The sequence below is a fragment of the Pipistrellus hanaki genome (assembly GCF_964339955.1).
Source record: "Pipistrellus hanaki genome assembly, chromosome: 3".
In the NCBI taxonomy this organism is placed as follows: Eukaryota; Metazoa; Chordata; class Mammalia; order Chiroptera; family Vespertilionidae; genus Pipistrellus; species Pipistrellus hanaki.
In genome coordinates this window covers 108,035,610-108,058,533 of record NC_140505.1, presented here as the reverse complement: position 1 = coordinate 108,058,533, position 22,924 = coordinate 108,035,610, and the positions used below count along the sequence as shown (strand labels likewise).

Sequence of the window (22,924 nt, the reverse complement as noted above, 5' to 3'; positions counted from 1 at the left end):
AAAACAGCAAAAGGGATTAAGACGCACAAATTGCGTTATGAAAACAGCCACAGGAATGTAAATAGCATATTGATTACAGCCAATAACTAGACTTATCAGGGTGACCCCTTCATGAAGTTATAGAAATGTCTAACTACTATGTGTATACCTGAAACTAATATAACATTGTATATAAACTATAATTAAAAAATAAATTAAAAAATTAAAGACATAAGAATATGTATGATAAACATATGTAAAAGGCAAGTACACTAGGAGGTATTAGGGATGTTACTCCAGCAACTCAGGAAGAAAAAAGCCAAATAGCCCAAGCGATAACCAGGCCAAGAAATACACTGGTGTTCTACCAGTGAGGAAGTCCTAATTGTCAATGCAGACATGAAAAAATGCCCAGATCCATTAGGAATCCCAGAAAAGTCCAGGAAAATAACATAGTATTCCTCATTCATCAGGTTAACAAAGTTTTGTCAAGACACTATCTAGTGCTAACAAAGATATGGGAAATAGGAACTTAGGAACTCTAGTAAGGCTACAAAACAGAACCATTTTGAAAACAATTGAGCTCTTATCTACCCAGGGCACACATTTTATGACAGCACAGGAGAGATGCAAAAGGCTGTTTCTGCAGCACTGTGCCTACAGGGAAATGCTGAATACACCTAAATGCCCACTAATAGTCTACACAAAACGTGCCTATTTATTCAGCACAACAGTGGTTATAAATAGATTATACAAATCAACATGAGTCCCAAGATACAGTGAGTGAAAATAAAGGATACAGACAGCTTGAAGATATTTATGTACATTTTTGACACCCAAATAATACTATTTCCTTATACCAGGTAAAGATGTGAAGAATGGGTGGACACATAGATTCACTGTGGTGGTTGCCTCTGTAGAGTACAGAGGGGAGCAGGACTGAGAATTGGTTAAATAAGGAATTTGACTTACATCACAATAGGTTATATCTTAAAAGGGGTGTATCACTTCTGGATGATGGAAATGTAGGCATCTGTTATTTGTCCTTTGGTTACTTTCTCAAATTTTCATTTGCAACACACTTCCCCTGGTGTTCAACTGAGCCGTTCCAAAGCTGGCAGGAAAACTGTGGGAGCCCAGCAGAATGCTGAACTTCACATATTTCAGTGATGTTCAAAGTAAAAGCTGACCATACATCATTTTAGCCTTAACTGACAAACTTGAGCATTCTTTTCTCTTAATTGATTTCAGAGAGGGAGAGATAGAAACATCAATAATGAGAGAATCACATGCAACCTGGGCATATGCCCTTGACTGAATTCAAACCCCGGATCCTTCAGTCAGCAGGCTCTATCCACTAAGTGAAACCAGTTAGGGCTTAATTCTTTCCTAAGCTGAGACCCAGAGCATTCATCAACAAGCATACTGAAGAGCAGACAATGTGTAAAGCACTTCATTTAGATACGGATATTTTGTTTGCTTTATTTATTTTATTGTTGATAGTATTACAGATGTCTCCCCATTTTCTCTTTTGCCCACCCTCCATCAATACAAAGGCCTGGGATAGATAGAGTTTTTGAGGGCCCAGTCATATGTGTGAAATTAAGTTAACCAAAATCCCTTTCCTCCAGTGCCATCTAGTGGGAAGAAGGAAGCAATCTCATCTGCACCTTCCACAAAACCCCCACACTTGCAGTTATCAGAGTACTATGTTTTTCCCCAACGTAGCACCCAATTTATTCTGAGGTTACTGTGCAGCACCCTGGTAACTACTTTCTTTACAGCCTTTCTCAAACCAAACTCTTCAGCCTACATATCAGACAAGAACTTCTGCATTCACCCACATTTCAAACCCTCTGGAGTGAACAATTCCAACCGTTGATTTCTATATTGAAAATTAGTGTCATTTTGCTTTATATAACCTGATGGTAAGCCTTTTTTATTTAAGGACTTTTAAAATGTAACACTGACACTATAAATATGTGAGATAATTATAAATAGTTCCTTTTTCCAAGCATGGATGGAGTTAGGACAAAATGTACAGTATCTTACCAAGAGTCAATAAAATAAGCTAGGTTTTTCAGACATTAAAGGAAAATTATCAACATTCTTAAAAAAGGAAATAAAAAAGGAGTAACCAGATTACTAATCTCCCAATTTGTAATGCTGAGTTCCTTCATCCTTTTACAATCCAGAGACATAGTAAGCAGAGTAGTAAAAATACTCTGGAAAATGCCAACTGTTCTCAGACAAATCAATTATAAATGGCTTTGCATTAGTGTTTTATGTGGCCATGATTCCATTTGAACTTAAAAACATGCTATAATAGACAGCTTTTTTACTGTTTCCAATTTAGTGAGAGCAGAGGATGAAAATAAAGTCAAAGGCACTCCCTCCCTCAGAGGCTCAAAACTGTTACAATTTTGGTGTAAATTTAAATTTAGCAAGTTTCAGTCATTTCTCTTAGATGATCCTGTAGGTTCATACAAACACACTGAACTGTTGGTTTAGCTTCTCTTTCTTTCTCAAAGTTTATGATAAAGAGACTAATCCCTGTATTGGCACTGACTGATGTAAGTTCAGATTTGCTTAGCGTTTCTGGTAAGGTACACTCAAGGTCGTTCAGAAAATAACCGAACAGGCTTTTCATGTAGGCACCGTGACTCACTACCAAGATACTGGCTACTAAATCTGGAGTGCTGCTGTCTGAATTAAATTTGGAGGCACAATTTTTTCCTAAAGGGAAGATCTCTGCCAGAGAAGTTTCCAGACAGTTGCTTGGAGTTTCTAAAGAACAATGTTCTTTTTTATCTGCTTCCTTCCAGATAAGTTGGCAAAGAAATTCAAAAAAGTCTATTCCTCGCATCTTCACCTACAAGAGATAAAAGGTAAAATAAAGTGACATTGTTGACTGTCTTAAAACATAAAATAAAGCCTGATCAGATTTTTCTAATGTCATAAAAGACTATTTCTTTTTTTTTCTTTTTTTTCGCTAACCCTCATAAAAAATTTTTTTCCATTGCTTTTCAGAGAGTGGAAGGGAGACAGGAAGAAGAGAGGCAGAAAGAGAGAGAGAGAGAGAGAGAGAGAGAGAGAGAGAGAGAGAGAGAGAGAGAGAGAAGCATTGTGAGAGAGACACATCAATTGGTTGCCTCCAACACACCCCAACCAGGGACAGGGAGCGAACCTGCAATACAGGTTCATGCTCTTGACCGGGATTCAAACCTAAGACCCTTCAGTGTGGGGGCCGACGTTCTAACCAGTGAGCAACACCAGCCAGGGCAAAAATGCTGTATTTCTATTCATTCAATCAGTAGTTCTGTGGACCTTAGTAAGTGCCCACCATACTTCAGGAACTTTGAAAGCACACTGGGGACAAAGAAGAGTAAGATACAATTCCTAATCCCTGGCTCAAAGCACTCAGAGTCTAGTAGGGAAACATGCAAGTAAACAAAAGCCTACAAAATAGTATCATCTAGGAGACTATATCTGACACTTTGGTGTACTTATAACAACAAGGACAAAAAAGCCCCACAACTTTTCCTTTGCTAAATTAATATAAATTTTTTACATGAAAGTAAATGGAGTGGAGGCAGCAGAGGCCTGAAGATTTCATAGTGTGAGTCAGTTTGCCTCGCAGGTGTTCTGCTTGTCATTCTCCTTGAACGTCATCACCTGCTTTACTGACTACCACTGCCACTGCCGAAGTTACAGACACATTTTCAAAGAATTTTCTTAACAGTAACATGTAACAACACACATACTTTAAATCCACTATCAGCTATGACTGCCAACTTAAAATCAATAAGAAAAGCCAGGATAGCTTAGAAAGGAAAAAACGGTATCATGCAGAGTTGTTTAATAAATAACTTTGAAACTGCTCAGCTAAAATTAGGAACATCTAAATTATAAGAAAAAAGCCCTGACTGGTTCGGATTAGTGGATAGAGTGTCAGCCTGCAGATTGAAGGGTCCCAAGTTCGAATTCGGTCAAAGGCACATGACCGGGTGTGGGCAGCTGATCAATGATTCTCTCTCATTATTGATATTTCTCTCTCTCCCTTTCCCTTCCTCTCTGAAATAAACAAAATTTAATTTAATTTATTAAAAAAAAAAAGAAAAGAAAAGAAAAGAAAAGAAAAGAAAAGAAAAGAAAGAAAGAAAGAAAGAAAGAAAATTACAAAAAAAATAAATAAATAAGTCAGGTCCTGACTGGTATGGCTCAAAAGGTAGTGTGTGTTCGTGTTCAATTCCTTGTCAGGGCGCATACATAGGTTTTGAGTTCCCTCCCTGGTGAATGTGGGGGTAACAGATCAATGCTTGTTTCTTTTCTTCCTTTCCCTTTCCCTCCCTCCCTCCCTCCTTCCATCAGCTGCCTCTTGCACGCCCTCTACTGGGGATGTGCACACAACCAACGTAGTACATGCCCTTGACCGGAATCGAACCCAGGACCTTTCAGTCGGCAGGCTGACGCTCTATCCACTGAGCCAAACTGGTTTCGGCTAAAATAAATTTTAGCTGATTTCAGCTGGTGTGACATTGGCAAGTTCATCACATGGCAGGGCTACGTACCTGGTCTAAGGTCTCTCCTCCGGGTGGTGTGAACCCAGGGCATTCTTCCCCGGCTTCTTTGGCCATTGCCCTCAGCTCGCTCAGCCCCTTGCCTTCTGCAACCCCGTATTTCTGCAATGCCCAACAGACAACAGTGCCTCCAATTAATTTGCAATACAACAATTAAGTGCAAGTTTATGACAAATTGAGAACAATCATCCCCAGGAAGAAGTGATGACAGGCCCTGTTCGGTGTTCACTGAATTCAAGGCACTTTGGTTTACCGTTTGAGCAAAATGAGCCTTTCTGAGCAGCACGTCCGCTGGAGCTCTCGTATGTATGTTAAACCATAGAGAACATAAGCACATTATGTAAAGTAACTCTTTAAAGATGCCCTCGCCATTCTGGTACATTTCTGTCTGGTGATGTAAGAAACCACAGGGCTGGCAGGGGTGTTAGGCGGTTTACAGGTCAGTGTTACAGAGCAAAATAAAAAGTCTTCCAGGAGACCTGGAGCCAGATCTCAGATGTGAAACTGCTCTACAGCTTTAGCTAAATCACAGTTTCAAAAAGACTCATTTCTGGTATCTGAAATGGGCTATTTATGCTTAAAATCAGGCAATAGAACTGGGAAGCTGAGGGAGAGAGGTTTTCAATTTTATTTTAAATTCTTCTGTACTGTGTTAAATTCTTACAAATATACCTTGCATTTTTATAATTTAATATGTATATCATATGATTTCACCTGGCTGGGTGATGCAGTTGGTTGGAACATAGTCCCATACACCAAAATGATTGTGAGTTCCTATTCCTGGTCAGGATACATATCTAGGTAGCTGCAGGTTCGATCCCTGGTTGGGGATCAATGTTTCTCTTCATTCAATGTTTCTCTCTCACATCTCTCTGCCCCCCTTCCTCTCTCTCGCTCTCTCTCTCTCGCTCTCTCTCTCTCTCTCTTTTTACCTCCCTCCCTCCCTCTCTCTCAAAAATAAAAATAAAACTATCAATGAACATATCCTTGGGTAAGGATTAAAAATTTTTTTTAATGTATATCATATGATTTTAATAGTTAAATAAGATACTATCTATGCTGTCTCTGAGAGTATGTAATAGTGACTGTTACAGCATAGATTCTCAACAAATGTTAGCTGTTCCCATATTCCTAGCATTAATGAATTTTCAGCCATATGATAACCTGAGCTAGTTATTGATAACTTATGGTAAAGAATAATACATAAGCTACTTACTCTTTCTCGAAGTCTTGAATCAAACTTCACTGTCATATCTTGGCAGCATTTGTTCTTTTCCAAAATCCCATGCACGGTCTGAAAATTGAAAGTTAATTGTTTCTCTTCTCATAAAAGTAATCATTCTAGCCAAAACACCTTTTTTTTTTTTTTTTTTTTTTTAAGATAGCTTTTCTCAAGCTACTTCTAATTTAAAATTTACCAAAATAAAATAAAGTACAATGGGGAAAAATAGTTCTGTTGAGAAGAGGGGAATATTGGAGGTAGTCTGTATATGATTTAGTTCCCTATAAATTCTGGTAGCATATTTTGCAAGGTTACACTGGTGAAACTTTTGACTCATTACCCTAAACCTTGATTCTAAACTTACCTGCTTTGTCCTAGCTGGTTGGCCTGCGGAGTGAAGGGTCCCAGGTTCGATTCTGGCCAAAGACACACGCCTGGGTTGCACCCAATCCCCAGATAGGGAGCGGGCGCATCATTGATGTTTCAATCTTTCCCCCTCTCCCTTCCTCTCTAAAATCAATAAAATATATTTTAAAAATAAAGAAAGAAAGAAACTTACCTGCTTTGTCCTCATGAGATCACTGGAGAAAACATGAGTAAACTTCACATTATTAAGAAATATGCCAGCAGCAGCTGCTTGTTTAAATCCAGTTTCTGAAAGAGGCTCATCTATTCCTTGTCCTGTGGGATTAAGAAAAGGAACAATACTATTAAATATATATATAAGATATGGAAATTAAATCACATGTAAGAGACTATAAATGCATTTATTTAGATTTTATTGAAATATTTCCTTGGATACTTTTCCACATAACATTCCAGAGATCTGACCAGTAAAATTAAGCTATAATCCTATAAAAGGCTCAAGTATTCAAATATTTTCCAAAAGAAGGTTTGCCTAATGGGAATTAGACGATAAAAATTCAATATCTCAAGCTTTTCACTTTCACATTTTCCTATCCCTTCAGTAGCTATATTTTATTAATGCTGGCTCTGATCTCATGTTCTCAACTTAGGTGCTATATTTGGGTGGTAAGATCATCACCTAGTAAAGTTTCCCCTCTATCTCCATTGACCAAATGTTCCCTATTGTATTAGGTTCCCTCCCTTCCTCCCCCCTCCTCCATTTTCACTTAAAAAATACTTTGGGCCGAAACCGATTTGGCTCAGTGGTAGAGCGTTGGTCTGCAGACCGAAAGGTCCCAGGTTCGATTCTAGTCAAGAGCATGTACATTGGTTGGGGGCACATCCCCGCTGGGGGGTGTGCAGGAGGCAGCTGGTCGATGTTTCTACTTCTCTATCTCTCTCCCTTCCTCTCTGTAAAAAACCAATAAAATATATTTTAAAAAAAAAACTTTGGAACCTTTATTTCCATAAGAAAAACTGATTAGATACTCTGAAAGCTTATCCTACTACAAAAGGGAGGGAGGGGAGGAGGAAGGGATAAGTAGATGCATTCCTGGGCTCACAGGATATAAGGAAAAAGAAAATCTCCAGGAGACAAAGCAAAGCAATCCAAAAACCCTGAGCAGAAGAAAATGGAGTTGTTGTGATATCAGCACTGGGGCGGGGTGGGGTGCGGGGCACTGACTGACAGGGCAAGGTGGGAGAACTGGAGAACTGCACTGAATATTCCTGGAAGTCAGGAACCCTGTAAGGGAGGTTAATGCAATTTCAGGTCAGTAGTAAAATAAAATGCAAATCCTTTTCAGAGCAAATCATTCTCAATAAAGGCTAACAAGTTTTCTACTAATTTAGAGCAAATAATACTTCCAAATATATAAGCCTGAATGCTTAAAAAGGGGGCGGGGGTTAACTTCAAGAACTAAGCATCTAACTTACCAAATTGGGAAAAACAACAAAACACACAAAAGAAACCTTACAAATAAGTGTGGACACAAAAGCTTTATTCATTTTCCACTGTCAATGTGAAATGAAATGAAGGACAAAGTAGTCAGGGACATGCGTCCAAAAAATAAACTGGTGTGGGCACAAGTCATTGGAAGACAAAGGTTCGCCGAAACCGGTTTAGCTCAATGGATAGAGCGTCGGCTTGGGGACTGAAGGGACCCGGGTTCGATTCCGGTCAAGGGCATGTACCTTGGTTGCAGGCATATCCCCAGTAGGGGGTGTGCAAGAGGCAACTGATCGATGACTCTCTCTCATCGATGTTTCTAACTCTCTATCTCTGTATAAAATCAATAAAATATATTAAAAAGAAAAAAAAAAAAAAAAAGGAAAACAAAGGTTCATTTACCTATCAGACCAGTATCCAGTAGAGGGAGTCAAGCAGACTGGATATGAAAGTCAGTTTCTGCCAACCCCAGAATTCCCTAACCAAAAAAATTAAACAAAATGCTTCTGTAATCTGGCTGAAAGTTCACTAAAATATTCTTTAAAAGCCAGACTAGCCAGATCATTAGTGAGATTAAAAAATCTGAGCCTAAATTACCACAAAAAGGGAGGGACAATCTGTTCAGAATCAAGTACCAATGATGTGAGAAAGTTCTTTTTTAATCCTTTGTTACTACTAAACTTGAAATCTTAGCAGAAAAACATCGCTAACACCAGCCAGTCAAGTTTATGATTCCAAATATACAACTATTGCTACCCATACACAACGTGGATTACTCTTTACATCCAGCTCATTTAAGAGTCCTTGGTTACATCTGCTCTGAGCATATTTCTGTGACTATGATGCTTTAATTCTGTAATCCCAGCTCACAACCCAGGGCTGAGCCCGCCCACCCTGGCCCAACAGACTCACATATACATTAACACTAAAGAAGAAAGCAAAAATCGTAATAGACCCACCTTGAATTACTTTCTCCTTGTTTAATCTTGTTTGTCCACTAAAACAGAGAGGGTGGGGGGAAAAAAACCTTTATTAATAAATTAGGTTATTTTTAAGATGAGAAAAAAATCAGCAATCAAAGGTAATGATATTCAGATAGCACATGAACTTTATAATATATTTCATAATCTAATCTGTAAAATTTATTCTAAATTAATATTTGCAATAATTTAATGTATTTAATTTATAAGTTAAGAATTTCACACTGCCCAAATTAAAATGTATAGATCACGAATCAATCTTAAGTGAATTGCAGGTGGGAAATTCTATTAAAAATGTATGTGTATAATTATTCTTGTTAAATATTCTTGTTACAAGAAGTATGTTGACCAAAACGATTTTCCCAGGCAGAACCCAAATATGAAGGTCAGTCTGTCCACAGCTGAACGAATGAGCAAGTACAGGACTGTGAATAGAGTGGGGAGGGGGAAACGCACAAATCTTCAGACCCCTGCCTTCCCTAGGTCCTAGGTTTTCTCAGAATGTTCCACTCTGTAGGCTGACAACCAGCTGCAGACCACACTGAAGAACTGGGGTTTGGGTAATACATTTTTAAGAGTAGGAAAGAAAAAAAAACATTCTGAAGCAAGGAGAAGGGTGAAAGGACTGGAAACTTTGTCACAAAATAAGTCAGTTGGGAAGAAGGCAGGATTATATGGACCGACTGAGTGATAGGACAAAACTACAGTTAAAGCCATAATCAAATACAGGAAAAGCTGTCAAGGAGATTTCAGCGGAAGCGTGCTGGAGCTCTTTCTACATGAGAAACTCAGGGGCTGCCCTTGTTCTGTGTGGACTCTGGACATAGAATTGAGAATAGGAGGTAAAAACGGCAGAAAGGTTTCTTCAGAGCAAATTATTTCTTATTTGGAATCAAATGTCTACAGTCCCCTATTTATTTCCTTCTATATATCTTTTAAGTAAACTTCACCGCCATAAATCAGGCATAGGAACAAAAACTGCTTGGGCTCTAGAAGCCAGGTTTAGGTCAATGTTTCAGTTCGTCCTCTGTCAAATAGGATAGATAGTAACAGTCTCTATCTCACATGACTCTTGTGATAACTGAGTGAATAGTTAAAGTGTTTAGAATACTGCTTAGCTTTTAGTAAGCACTCAATAATTATAAGAGCTTTATAAAGGCTTGGAGAAAGGTTTATAAAAATCAAAAATTTAACTTAATGCATATCTCTAATCTTTTAAAAATTGTGAAATAAACAATATAAGCGAATAAAACCAACACTCATCTAATATTATCCATGTTAGCAGATCACTGCCAGCCTCCTAGACCCTCTTCCATCACCATGTCCTCCACCCGCAGAGGACCCGTTACATGGACATTTGGATGCTCATTCGCTTGCCTTTCTTTATAGCTTTTCCACCGGTGTAGGGCACAGATTGCTTTAGCTATTGTTGAACTATATAATGAATTGCCTCTTACTATATGTCGTCTTCTGCAAGTTGCTTTTTTGTTCTGCTGTTCTGCCATTCGGTCGATTTGCATATTATGCTTTTATTATTATAGGTTACTAATAGCAAAAGATGGTAAATAACCTACATATCCATTAGCAAAGTTCTGGTTGCCTTAACAGATAAACAGTGGTAGCCTATGTAATATCCTATATAATAAAGAGGTAATATGCAAATTGACCCTCAAACCCTCAAAAGATGGCCGCCCCCACATTGTTACCTAACAGGGAAGGGCAGTTAGAGGCAACCAGGCCTGCAGGGGAAGGCAGTTGGGGGGACCGGGCCTGCACAGGCAGGCAGTTAAGGGCATACAGGCTGGCAGGGGAGCAGACAGACATTAATCAGACTGGCAGGGGAGTGGTTAGGGGGTGATCAGGCTGGCAGGCAGAAGTAAGGGCATTGTAGAGGGCCCCCTGGGAATGCACATGGATGACCTTCAATTATCATCAGCTGAACTCAAGGCTAGGCAGAGCCACGCCCTGGGAACATGTTTCCCCAAAATGTGGTAGAGTTATCAGTACTGATTTCTTATCTTTATCCGCGTGCTTGGAATGAGGAACGATTAGGACCTTGACTTAACCAGGTCTTGATATGCTAAATCCCAGGAATGAGGGAATGAATAGGACCTGGGCACACCCAAAACTTCTTTGACCTTAAACCCCCCTTTGGAAATAAATAATGCGCTGTGTTGTCTGTGGTGGGTGTTGACTGTCTCTCCATCAGAGTGACAGCCCCCCACCTGGGTCCCAGCTTGAATCTATTTCTGTGTCTTGGTCTCTTTTTTCCCCGTTTAATTTCTTAATCCCCAGCTCCTCCACTCAGGAACCTGTAATTTTCTGTGCGGGTCACGGAAAACAGAGAAACAGCCCCCCACAGGCAATCAGGAAGGCAGGCAGACGTGCAGTTGGGAGCCAGCAGTCCTGGATTATGAGAGCGATGTCCAACTGCCCATTTAGCCTGGTAGGATCGGGCCTAACCGGGCAGTCAGACGTCCCTGAGAGGTCCCAGACTGGAGCGGTGCAGGCTGGGCTGAGGGACTTCCCCCCACCTGTCTCTCCTATCTGTTGAATTTTTATTCTTTAAAGGGATATGCTTAGGAAATTAAGCTTTCAATGTGATATTTGAAGAAATGCCATAGAATATAAACCAGAACTAATAAAATCAAATACCTGTTTAAGTGAACAGTGTGATAATCTATGAAATGAATTTCATGCACCTGGCCTCCCTCTAGTATCTACATAATGGAATACTATGTCCCCTAAAAAAAGAGAGATTGTATGTAAAAATATAGAAAAATCACCAATATATATCATTAAATAGTAAAAGCAAGGTGCAGAATTTTAAATCCATCTTTTTCCTCAAGTGCAAAAAAAAAAAAAAAAAAAAAAAGAATTCATCCTGTAAAAATGGAATCCCAAGTGTTCTGATAATTTTGTAATGGCACTGCTCTTCCATCTAGCCATTTTAGTGAAAGGAGAAAAAAAATAGTTCAAATATAATGAAGGGCAGAAACTGCTGCAGACATTACTGCATTATTAACAATCACTGGTATTCTGTTGGTCACTTCTGCCTTTAAATCATTTTATAAACATTATAGAGTAGGAATCTAGAAATTGATTTTTCTAAAAGCATTCATAAATATTTAGTTTTACAGCTTTTATCAGCTTTATCAAGAGGTCTGTATAAATCCTTAGTTTACTTGGGGAGTGGAAAAGAAAAGCAGGTGGCTAAAATAGTTTTACTATTAAACTTCACTTGATCAAAGTTTGGCTTGTGACAGCACAAAGATGAAGGGAGCTGAAAGGTCAGAGGAAGTTATTTTGAAGGAGTCAGGACTAACGCCACTCATTTTCAAAATCTGCAGTGCGATCCATTTCCAAAATGCAACACCGACTCTGCAAGAATTCAAATGCTTCTGCCAAGAGGTGAAGTCTTATGACCAGCCATTTATAGGCTCTACAAATAGGCATCATTCATTTCACAGATTATCACACTGTTCACTTAAACAGGTATTTGACTTTATATCCTATGTCATTTCTGGTTTATATCCTATGTCATTTCTTCACATATCACATCGAAAGCTTAATTTCCTAAGCATATTCCTTTAAAGAATTCAAATTCAATAATAGACAGGAGAGACAAATAGTGGGAAACTAGTATACATTTGGGGCGAGTTTTCAAAATAGATATGCTTTAACATACATGGAAATGTAAAGCCTCACCTGATATTTAATCATGAATACAGTTTTATTCTAATTCCTCTCCACAATTAAGTCATGTGAAAATATAAAAGATTCCAAGGGCTAGTAACATGGAGACTTTCCCTGGATATTTGAGGGGAAAAAGAACCTCATATTTCAATTTGTGACATATTTTTGTTTATATACAGATTAATCCTGGTGCAAGGGCTATGATCAACCCCACTCCCAGAAAACAAATATCATGATAACACCACAGTTATATGTTATCTTTAATAGTTTACAGGTGACTTCATATTTATATTTGCTTGTTGCTGTTTTTTTAGACCAGAACAATGATTATCATTCAACAAAGAGCAAGCTAACTTGATGCTAGAGGTAGGGTAGGAAAAACATCAGTTTTGCTATCAATAACTTTAGTAATCTTGAATGACATTTAAGTCATTCAAGTAAATTAAATTGAGTTTGTAAAAAAAAAATAAAAAAAATTTAAGAGCCATTTAAAACTGGAAGTGAAATGAATGGTCTGCAGGGAAATGGTTGCAAACACCTACAAATAACATGTCAAGGGAACTGGGGCCTTCAATATATTGTGTAGGTGATGTTTCCCAACACACACTGGAGTTTTCAACAATGCTTTGCTATAAGATAATGAGAAGTTAGAGTTAGTCCACAGGCTGACACTCTATCCACTGAGCCAAACCGGTTTCAGCTTAAATTGCTTTCTTAAAATTTTCTTGCATTACCTGAAGAGGTACTGTTTAATAAAATCCAACTCAAAAAAATATTGATCATGCCATCAGTTGCAAGGTGTTTATCTTATAAAGTAATACAGAATCAGGTAATAGAAACTCAAGTGTCTATTCCCAATACTATGCTAAATGATCCAATCTTGCTGATTCCCATTAGATTCATTATATTTAAATATGGTAATTATCAATCAAGTTTGAAATCACTTCTTTTCCTGAAAGAATCATCAATTTTTAGCTTTGAGAATTCTGAAGGGGAAAAGAGAGATAGTTCAGACAGGAGAGCAGCTTACCCTAATCCTATAGTTTTCAACACTTTCATTCCACTTGCCCACAAATATAACAGAACAAAGCAAAACTATTCTTATCACTGGTCACAATTATATGAAGAAAAATAAAAAGCCTCTAAAATGGCTGGTGGTATTCAAACACCCTACAAATACTAGTTTTTAATTCAATAAAATAGGATGCAGAAGAGTACAGTGGTTAAGAGGGTTAAGCTGAAGGGTCCTGTTGCTTTGGTTCAAATCCGGCCTCCCCAACCTGACATATGACTTTAACCAAGTTATATGCCCTCGTGATAACTGGTTTGGCTCTGTGAACAGAGCATGGCCTGTGGACTGAAGGGTCCTGGGTTCCATTCCAGTCAAGGGCATATGCCCAGGTTGTGGGCTCAACCCCCAGTAGTGGGCATGAAGGAGGCAGCTGATTTTCTTATCTGCAAACTGAGGAACAATCCTTACTTCATTGGATTGCCATCAGAATTACAACAGTGCCTGACACACAATTTCTTAAGGTAGTTAATTGTTTTCTATAGATTCCTGTGAGGAGTCAATTTAAAAATCAAGCCTTTTTTAAGAATCAGAGAGGGAATAAAAATCCACCTTCATATAACTACCGTGTTTCCCCGAAAATAAGACATCCTCCAAAAATAAGACCTACCGCATGGAAAGATAAGACATCCCCTGAAAATAAGACCTAGCGTAACTTCGGGAGAAAAAATTAATATAAGACACTGTCTTATTTTCGGGGAAACAAGGTATTATTTATTAAGACTCTGAACAGGGATCACCTGATTTTTTCAAGAGGTGTTTTAATCCAGATTTCCCACAAATCCTGAGCTTCAAATATGTGCCAGACACTGCTGCCTGGGTCAAGGGAGCCAGAACGTGCTCTAACACCAGCAAAAGGGCAATCAGGACTCTAGTTCCCATTCTGCTACTGATTAGCTTATGAGCTTAAGTAGGTCATACAATAGTCCTAAGACATTCTATGAATAGAATGTAGAGAAGAGATAGGGAAAAATTTCTAGTTTAGTCATTAAAATGCTGTGAATCCTAGCCCATTTGGTGTTGTTAAGTGATTGAGTGTCAGCCTATGAACCAGGAAGGACACGGTTTGAATCTCAGTCAGAGTACATGCCAGGGTTTCTCCCTCAATCCCTAATGTGTGTGTGTGAGATGCAGGGAGTGGGGGTGGTGGTGTCTGCAGGGTGCAGCCAGTCAATGATTCTCTCTCTCTTCCTTCCTCTCTAGTTAAATTCTAGTCAAAGGGCATATGCCCAGGTTGTGGGATCGATCCCCCAGTAGGGGAGGTGCAGTAGGAAACTGATTAGTGATTCTCAATCATTGATATTTCTCTCTCTCTCTCTTTCCCCCCCCCCCCTTTCTGAAAATCAATAATTTTTTTTTTTTTAAAGAACAGGACAGAACCCTAGCTGGTTTGGCTCAGTGGATAAAGGGCTGGCCCGCAGACTGAAGGGTCCTGGGTTTGATCACCTGTATGGAGCATGTAGGAGGCAGCCGACCAAAGGTTCTCTCATCATTGATGTTTCTCTCTCTCCCTTCCGTAAATCAATATGACAGAAAAGATAGCAGTTAGTCATTTGACAAGATTAAATCATATTATTGTTCCTTGTGAGCTCCATGAAGTTAAAAATGGCATCTTTTTTATGTATGTAACCTAGTCCACTGGCACATAGTGCCTACTCAAAATGTTGCCTTGATAAACTATAGGTAGATACATATTTGAGGATTAACTATTTTTATTAGAGCTGTCTTTTTAGAAAGATAAGTTATTTCATTCTCAGATATAATTCGTTCCCACCATTGTGCTATACACTCCATTTTTCTCCCATTTAATTCTCACATTAACCCAGTGAAGTAGGTTTTATCTATCAGGAAACTGAGGTGGGAAATATGGAGTCCGTTTATGGAAGGCCAGGTTACAAGGCTTCTAGGTGGAGCCACTGATTCTTGCTGGAAAAATCTGTGCTGTTGCTGAAACCGGTTTGGCTCAATGGCTAGAGCGTCAGCCTGAGGACTGAAAGGTCCCGGGTTTGATTCTGGTCATGTACCTTGGTTGCGGGCACATCCCCAGTGGGGGGTGTGCAGGAGGCAGCTGATCGATGATTCTCTCTCATCTATGTTTCTAACTCTCTATCCCTCTCTTCCTTTCTGTGAAAAATCAATAAAATATATATATTTTAAAAACCAATAAAATAATTTTTTTAAAAAAGAAGAAAGAAAAATCTGTGCTCTTAATCACCCTAAATTTCACTTCCCACTAACAGTCGGTAAGTAAGTGAAAAGAGGGGGTAAGAGACAATAAAGACCTATCAGCATTTGGCTCCGTGTAATGTTATGACAAAAATATCTGTTCGGGGTGCTGCGGTCGGCTGAGCCCAGGGCAGGGCCCCTTGTTCTCTTCCAGCAGTGTAACCTCTGGAGGGAAGAAATGCATCTCAGGCACATGTCTGTGAGGCTGCATGCCCAGGCATGCGAGCGGAAAATAAGGAGGAACAGCAAAGCTGGGGAGACGGGGGAGCGAAAGGGAGGCAGCATCAAAAACAGCCTCCCTCGAGCTATTCTGCCTGCGGTCTGCGCAATTTGCTGGGCAACAAAACGGTGCACAGAGGAGAGTGGGGACAAGGTTGTCTTTCTCCAGCTTTAGCTGTCACCCACTGCTGGGAGCCCTGACCGTGTACTTATCCAGACCTCGCCTCCTCGGCACCGCGGGGTGGATGACACTACCCTCTGCCTCCCCGGCTCAGGGTGGCTGGGGGAGGAAGGGTCACTTGACACAGCACGTACGAAAACGCCTAAAAAATCGCCCGTCCCAGCCAACTCTGCGAGGGGTGAGCAAGCAGGAAGAAAAGGATGGCAGACCAATGGTCCCTTCACCCACTCCCCAATACACAATACACAGTGACCGCGAGGGAAAGGCACCCGGCGACAGCGATACTCACTGCCGAACCACAGTCAGGGCGAAGCGCGTCATCTCTGGCGTCCGGTCCTCCACGCTGCGCCGCTGCTCCGAGCTGCGAGCTCACCTCTCCAACTCCACTTCCGCCAAACCCCGCCGGCCCGCCGGCTCCGCTACTATAGGCTGAGGCGGGCGCCTACGTCACCTCCGGAAGGCCAATCAGGGCGGCGGCAGGCCCGAGAGTCGGAGGTGATTGGTGAGAGCTGAGCCCCGCCCGGGGCCTTGGCGCTTGCGCCCCTGCGCGCCGGCCTGTGATTGGCGCGCGGCCGGTGCACCGCGGGCCCGCCCTGCAGCCCAAGGAAAGCTGTATCTGGGAGGCGCAGGGCAGCGGATAAGGGAATTAGCGCTCGGATTTGGGGTCAATCTGGTTTGAAGCTGGAATGCAGCCATAGTCTTACTTCGTGGCTTTGCAGTTCCAGGCACTTTGGGTCATGTGAGGGGTAGCGTGCACCGCCAGCACCGGAGATGTAGGGTCCGCAAGGTCTGTGGACTTAAGGCCACCAAGTTCAGCCCCTCACTCCTCCTTGGCAGGCATGTTTCTGGAGCAAACTTCAGTCAGGCCCTCTGAGTCCTCATCTAAATTAGGCTTTATCCTTGGCCTGCTGCGTCCAGTTTTCCCAAAGAATCCTGCAAAGCCAGCTTATCGAGAATCCCCTTATCCTTGGTATCACACTCCTTTCTTTGATTTCTAATCAAGCTCCTCTTCCATTGACCCTTGATATACCTATGTGGGTTTTGGTGTTTGTTTTTTGTAATAGAAGGCATGAAGCATGGACATGCATTTTGAAGGAAAAAATGGATTCTAAAGCTTGTTATTTCTGAAAGTTATAAGAAGATTTGTGAAAGTTGTAGAAGGGAGATTTTTTTAAAAGTAGTAGAAAGGTTTATGACAGTTATTGAATGTTTGTAAAGAGAAATGTTGAAAGGAAGTTATATAACTGACCCAGGCCAGTAAGCCAGAATAAGTGGAATAGGGAGACTGAGAAGGTTAAACAGCAGTTTGGAGCCACCTAGTAAATCCTATCTTCCCTAAAACAAGGACAGACACATAAGAGTAAATAATTTTCATTTTCCTCCCTAGCCAGTGGGTAAATAGTTTATATCAACCTACTTAGGGAGACAGATAGCAGAAATCCAATTAGTATCATTTGCTGGTCACACCTAAGGACAAATGAAGGTAAGAAAATAAACGTCATTTTGGTAATACTTTTCTCGTCTACCAAAAGGGGGAAAAGTCTTTTCTACCCTGTTTCCCCGAAAATAAGACAGTGTCTTATATTAACTTTTTCTCCCAAAGTTGCGCTAAGTCTTATTTTCAGGGGATGTCTTATCTTTCCATGCACTATGTCTTATTTTCGGAGGATGTCTTATTTTCGGGGAAACACGGGTATTTTTCCCCAGGAAGCAAAAGTTCTATAAATTATTGAAATGGTTATGTTATATTAATCAGGTACTTGATTATTTTTTAAAACCATCTTCTTAATTGGGGAACTGAAGTTTGCCAGCCATATTTGTATTTAAATCCCTTTTGTCACTTTGCATAATTATAATAATGATATATGAACTTTTGGTAAAATAAGTTTGCCAACCTTCCCAGGGTTTGAATTTTAAGAAATTTTTGAAAGATGGAACAGAGGGCTGGAGAATCAGGACACAGGCTTTATTGGAGGAGAAGACCCCTGCTGGGGTGCCTTCCAGAGGAGGAAGAGAGAATGTGAGGTGCCTTTTGAGGGGAGGAAAGAGAAGAGATGGGGGCTTAGGGTACTAGGCACATGCTGATTGGTGGTTTCATATAAGGCACATAATTAGGGACTTAGGAATCAGGGAGGGAGGGGGAGGTTAGGGTATTTGGCAGGTGCTGATTGGTGATTCAATGTACGGTCCATATAAGGTGCCTGGTTAGGTGTTCAGGAATGTTCGGACCGCAGGTGGGGTTTACATCATACTCTGTCCATCAGTTGGGGGAAGGGAAGATCTATCAATTTTTTGTTGACCTGGAATTGGCTTAGGTCATTCTAATAGGCCCTGGAATGCCTTAAGGATTTGCTTTCTCTCATGAAGGAAAATTTTCTGTTTAAGGTACATGGGAAGCTTTGTCAAATAAAGAAATAACTATATTAGGCTTTCATTTATAATTGTAATTGTTATTCTGGAATATTGTGTTTTGTAGAAAGGACAAGATTCCATGTCATTTGCATTATAATCAAATCCATAACCTTGTCATTTAAAATGTATTATCATTTAGAGACAGTCATTGTTTTGTTATAATACATTTGGAAAACTGTTACATCATCTGAGGGATCCATGGAAAGGACTTTGACATTCTCAGATCATCCCCTACGAACTGGATGAAAATTATTATGTAGGACTCTATAAAGTACTTGAATTTATAGAAGTACTGGCAGGGAAAATCAGAAGAAATAAAAAATTGATTATAGGACTGAATAAACTGAAAATAATTATATAGTTTTTGTAACTTTTGTTGAAAGTATTGCTAATTCTTTATATTTTTCTTTTTCAGACATAAGGAAACATTTCTTAAAGCAATTTGATAAATTATGTATTTTTCTTCCTACCTGATCCCCCCAGAATTTGGCAATTGTTAATAAGTAAGTCATGGCAATATGTTTCTTTGCATGAATTCAATAAGATCTGTTTTCAATTGTGGTTATATTAACCAAGACTTTGGCTGGAATAATGTCATGTCTGAGGTAGATGTGCCCGGACTCTGGGTGTTACCAGGAAGCTTTAAGGAATGAAAACTGACTTGAAGCTAATACGAGCACCTTGGAGAAATAGCCTGATCCTTGCTTGGTCATGTAGTTTATGGCAGTCTTTCCAGGTAAGGAATGAAGGTTGCTTTCTTGAGAGATGGCAGGGGAGGAACCTCAGGACATTTTGAGAGCCTCAAGAAAGGGAATAATTCACCTAAGTCTACAGGTATTTGCAGGCAAACCTGATGACAGCTAGGTGGCTTGGCTTCTTTCCCATTAGGGGCTAATAAAAGCTTACTAATCCAGCAAAGCAGATTTTTTTAAAGGCCTATATGATCAATTGCTATTTTTATTGTGTTCATGCAAATGATTAGGCCAAATTGAAACTGCACTTTAAAAAGTAAATAATTGATCTTAATTAGGCTCCTTAATAAAAATGAGGATGATTTTAGGGGGGAAATTGTGTTTCAGTAGACTCACATAGTTGCGAATTTTAGCTCTAGCTTTTACCCCAATAATACTAAAATGTATAACAGTTTGTTTTCACCAGGTTACAAGCCCTACTCAGACTCAAGGAATACCACACCCAGACACCTCTGCCACCTCCTACCATGCCCATGCTTCATCATCCCTCTGACAGAGAGCAAGGATCTTTTGGCTCTGAAGGAAAACTCTGTCCCTCTGATAGGGGCAGAAGTAGAATATTTGGGATCAGCCATAATTGTAAGAAATATTAATCGTGTTCTGTTAGCTGTGATTGCTTGGTTCTGATTAAAGAAGGCACATTCTGCCTTGCTTGCTTGTCTCAGTGGTTGAGAGTTGACCTAGGACAGTGGTCAGCAAACTCATTAGTCAACAGAGCCAAGTATCAACAGTACAACAATTGAAATTTCTTTTGAGAGCCAAATTTTTTACATTGTTATTAACTTAATTAGGGTACGTGGTATTTTGTGGAAGAGCGACACTCAAGGGGCCAAAGAGCCGAATATGGCTCGTGAGCCGCAGTTCGCTGACCACTGAACTAGGAGATCACAGTTCGATTCCTGGTCAGGACACAGCCTGGGTTGTGGGCTCGATCCCCAGTGGTGGACATGTAGGAGGCAGGTGGTCAGTGATTCTCTCTTATCATTGATGTTTTATCTCTCTCCCCTTTCCTCTCTGAAATTAATATTATATATATATATATATATATATATATATATATATATATATATATATGTAAATGATAAAGAGAGCACATTCTAACCTGGCTGAGAGTTGCACATGAAACTCACCTGGAAATATGTCCCATCCTCCTTATCAGGAGCTGCCTATTATCATGGAAAGAGTAACAACCTTGTTGCTAAAACTAGAGCTACCAGCTCTTTGAAGACCCTCAGCCTTTGCATACCCATAGGCTTTTGCAAATCTCCAGCCCACATTGCCAGTAAACTGCCCATTTGGCATACTCTTTTGTTTACTTCCCCATGTAATCTTTGTCCTACCCGATATAATCAGCTGGTTTATGATGGGTTGCAGAGCAGATTTTTGTGGCTGACCTGCTACTCTTCCATACTGCTAGCAGTACTGGAATAAATGCTTATATATGATTCAAACCTGTCTCTGCTTAATTGGCTCAAGTAGTGTTAGGCAGCATGGACCCATTGACTGTCGGGTTACATCTCCTCAGCATGAAGCAGTTATAGAAGAGACTGTGCACCCCTTTTCTCTGAAAGAACTCAGAGCCAAGATTCTTGAGGGTGAATATACTAGGCAGTTAGACAGACGTGAACAGAGCAAGGACGATGGGCCAACTGGAGGAGGAATGTACGGGACCCTGAGACATGCTCTCATCACTCCACCTGCTCTGAAGCTGGAAATGGAGGAAGCTATGGAGAGCAGACCTTTACATTTTGCCTAGTAGGAGTTGAGACATCTATTGCTAATATGTAGAATTATTCCATTTATTTTGGGGAGAAAGTCACATTAGGGTTATATGTGGGGACCCACTGTCTGGGAAAAGGATGCAGGGATATTTTCTACATATCCAAGATCTTGCATTTTGTGTATTCGATCCCTGGGAACTGCTTTCAGGGCAGAAGCAAATGCAGTCCACCAGGATGATGTGGTGCCAGATCTCATAAAGCCAGTTGTCCCAAACCGCAGTTACCTACCCCAGTTTCACTGTCTCACCCCACAAGGCTGAACCATTTCTTGAACTGTAAACGCCTTATCTCCTTATCTCATCCATGCCTATCCCCTCCTCTAAACAAGAAATAGTCTCCTTTCATGGGCTTGCTGCATACTTTCACCTCTGGGCTCCCAACTTCAGACTTATCCCAAATCCCCTCTATGACACAGCAAAGGGACCCCTCACTGAGTCTTTAGATCCCAAGGCGAGAATTCTCACCCCTTTAATGCTCTAAAAAAACTGCTCTCACTACAGCACTTTCTCACTACCACCCCTATTACTTAACAGTCTGGCCACTATCAGAGACTGAAATCATTATCACCCAAATCTTAGCATGTTATCTCAAAGGAAAAATGTGCAGTTTTAAATCCAAGAAACTGGAGGTCTGGAAACGGTAGCCCTAGAACAGGTTGTGGGGCCTTGACCCCAGCGTACCCTGCACCCCTTTTCTCCAGCCACATATTCAATATACATAATTTTCCAAAGTCTTTGAAAACTTAAAGGCTTTGGAGCATTGCTGAGTTAAATGATAAACATCTAAATATTTTAAAATAACAAAAACAAAATTGAACATTGATTTCTAGATAAGTTTTAATTCACATGTTCTTAGCTTTTATTACAGATGGTCTTTTGTACTTTGTTGAAGGCATATTTTCTTGAAAGTAAGAGTGCACTTAAAATGTGTTCATAAATGTTAATCTAAGAAATGCTGGCTGTTTACTTTTTTTTTTTTTAATAATACATTTTATTGATTTTTTACAGAGAGGAAGGGAGAGGGATAGAGAGTTAGAAACATTGATGAGAAAGAAACATCGATCAGCTGCCTCCTGCACACCCCCTACTGAGGATGTGCCCACAACCAAGGTACATGCCCTTGACCAGAATCGAACCTGGGACCTTTCAGTCTGCAGGTTGACACTCTATCCACTGAGCCAAACCGGTTTCGGCTGGCTGTTTACTTTTTGGTAATCATTGGAAAATTAAGGTTTCTAAGAGTTGACAACAGAAGGCATAGGCATGGACATGCATTTTGAAGGAAAAAGAAAGTGAGTTAAAGTTGTAAGAATGTCTGTGAAAGTTTTGAGAAGATTTGTGAAATTTATAGAAGGTTTGAGGGAGAATGTTAAAAGGAAGTTATATACATGACACAGGCAAGTAAGCCAGGACAAGCCGAACAAGTAGTTTGCAACCATCTAGAAAGTCCAGATGCCAATCTACAAAACCTTATCTTCCAGTTTGCAGCCATCTAGAAAACCTTATCTTCCCTAAACCAAGGACACTTAAGAGTAAGTGATTTGAGGATAAACCTCATTTTAGTATATTAAACTATAGCTCTTCAAACTAATGTCTCCTTCTTTCCACCAGACAATTTATCATAATTCTTGTTCTTCTAGCTTTTGCCCCAGTAATATTAAAATTTATAAAACAGTTTGTCTTCACTAGGTTACAAGCCCTTGTACTCAGGAAATACCAAAGCTAGACAGGCCTCATTGTCCCTTTGAACCTCCCCACCCCTCCACATAGCAAGGATGACGGGCTAGGTACAGGTATAGAAACTCTCAGGGCCAGAAAGCTATGAATGCTACCAAGTGGCAAAACTGGGAAAATAAGAATCTCACCCCCAGGGTAACCTATCCTCCCCTAGCAAATAACTAGTCAGGCAACTAAGACCCCTGATCTTTTCCTCCCTAAGATGATATCTAGACTTCAGTTGTATTTCAGCTCCA

At 40.1% G+C, this 22,924-nt stretch overlaps 1 protein-coding gene across 1 annotated transcript; it reads right to left on the bottom strand.

Moving 5' to 3' along the window:
* Positions 1-1,435: 1,435 nt before the first annotated feature.
* TIGAR (TP53 induced glycolysis regulatory phosphatase) lies at positions 1,436-16,420 on the bottom strand. The gene is made up of 6 exons (XM_084879951.1): positions 16,297-16,420; positions 8,596-8,633; positions 6,341-6,462; positions 5,776-5,853; positions 4,551-4,661; positions 1,436-2,851 (listed from the first exon to the last, which is right to left on the bottom strand). The coding sequence occupies exons 1-6, from the start codon at positions 16,326-16,328 to the stop codon at positions 2,420-2,422; spliced, it is 813 nt and encodes a 270-aa protein (XP_084736077.1). The 5' UTR covers positions 16,329-16,420; the 3' UTR covers positions 1,436-2,419.
* Between the last annotated feature and the right edge of the window lie 6,504 nt (positions 16,421-22,924).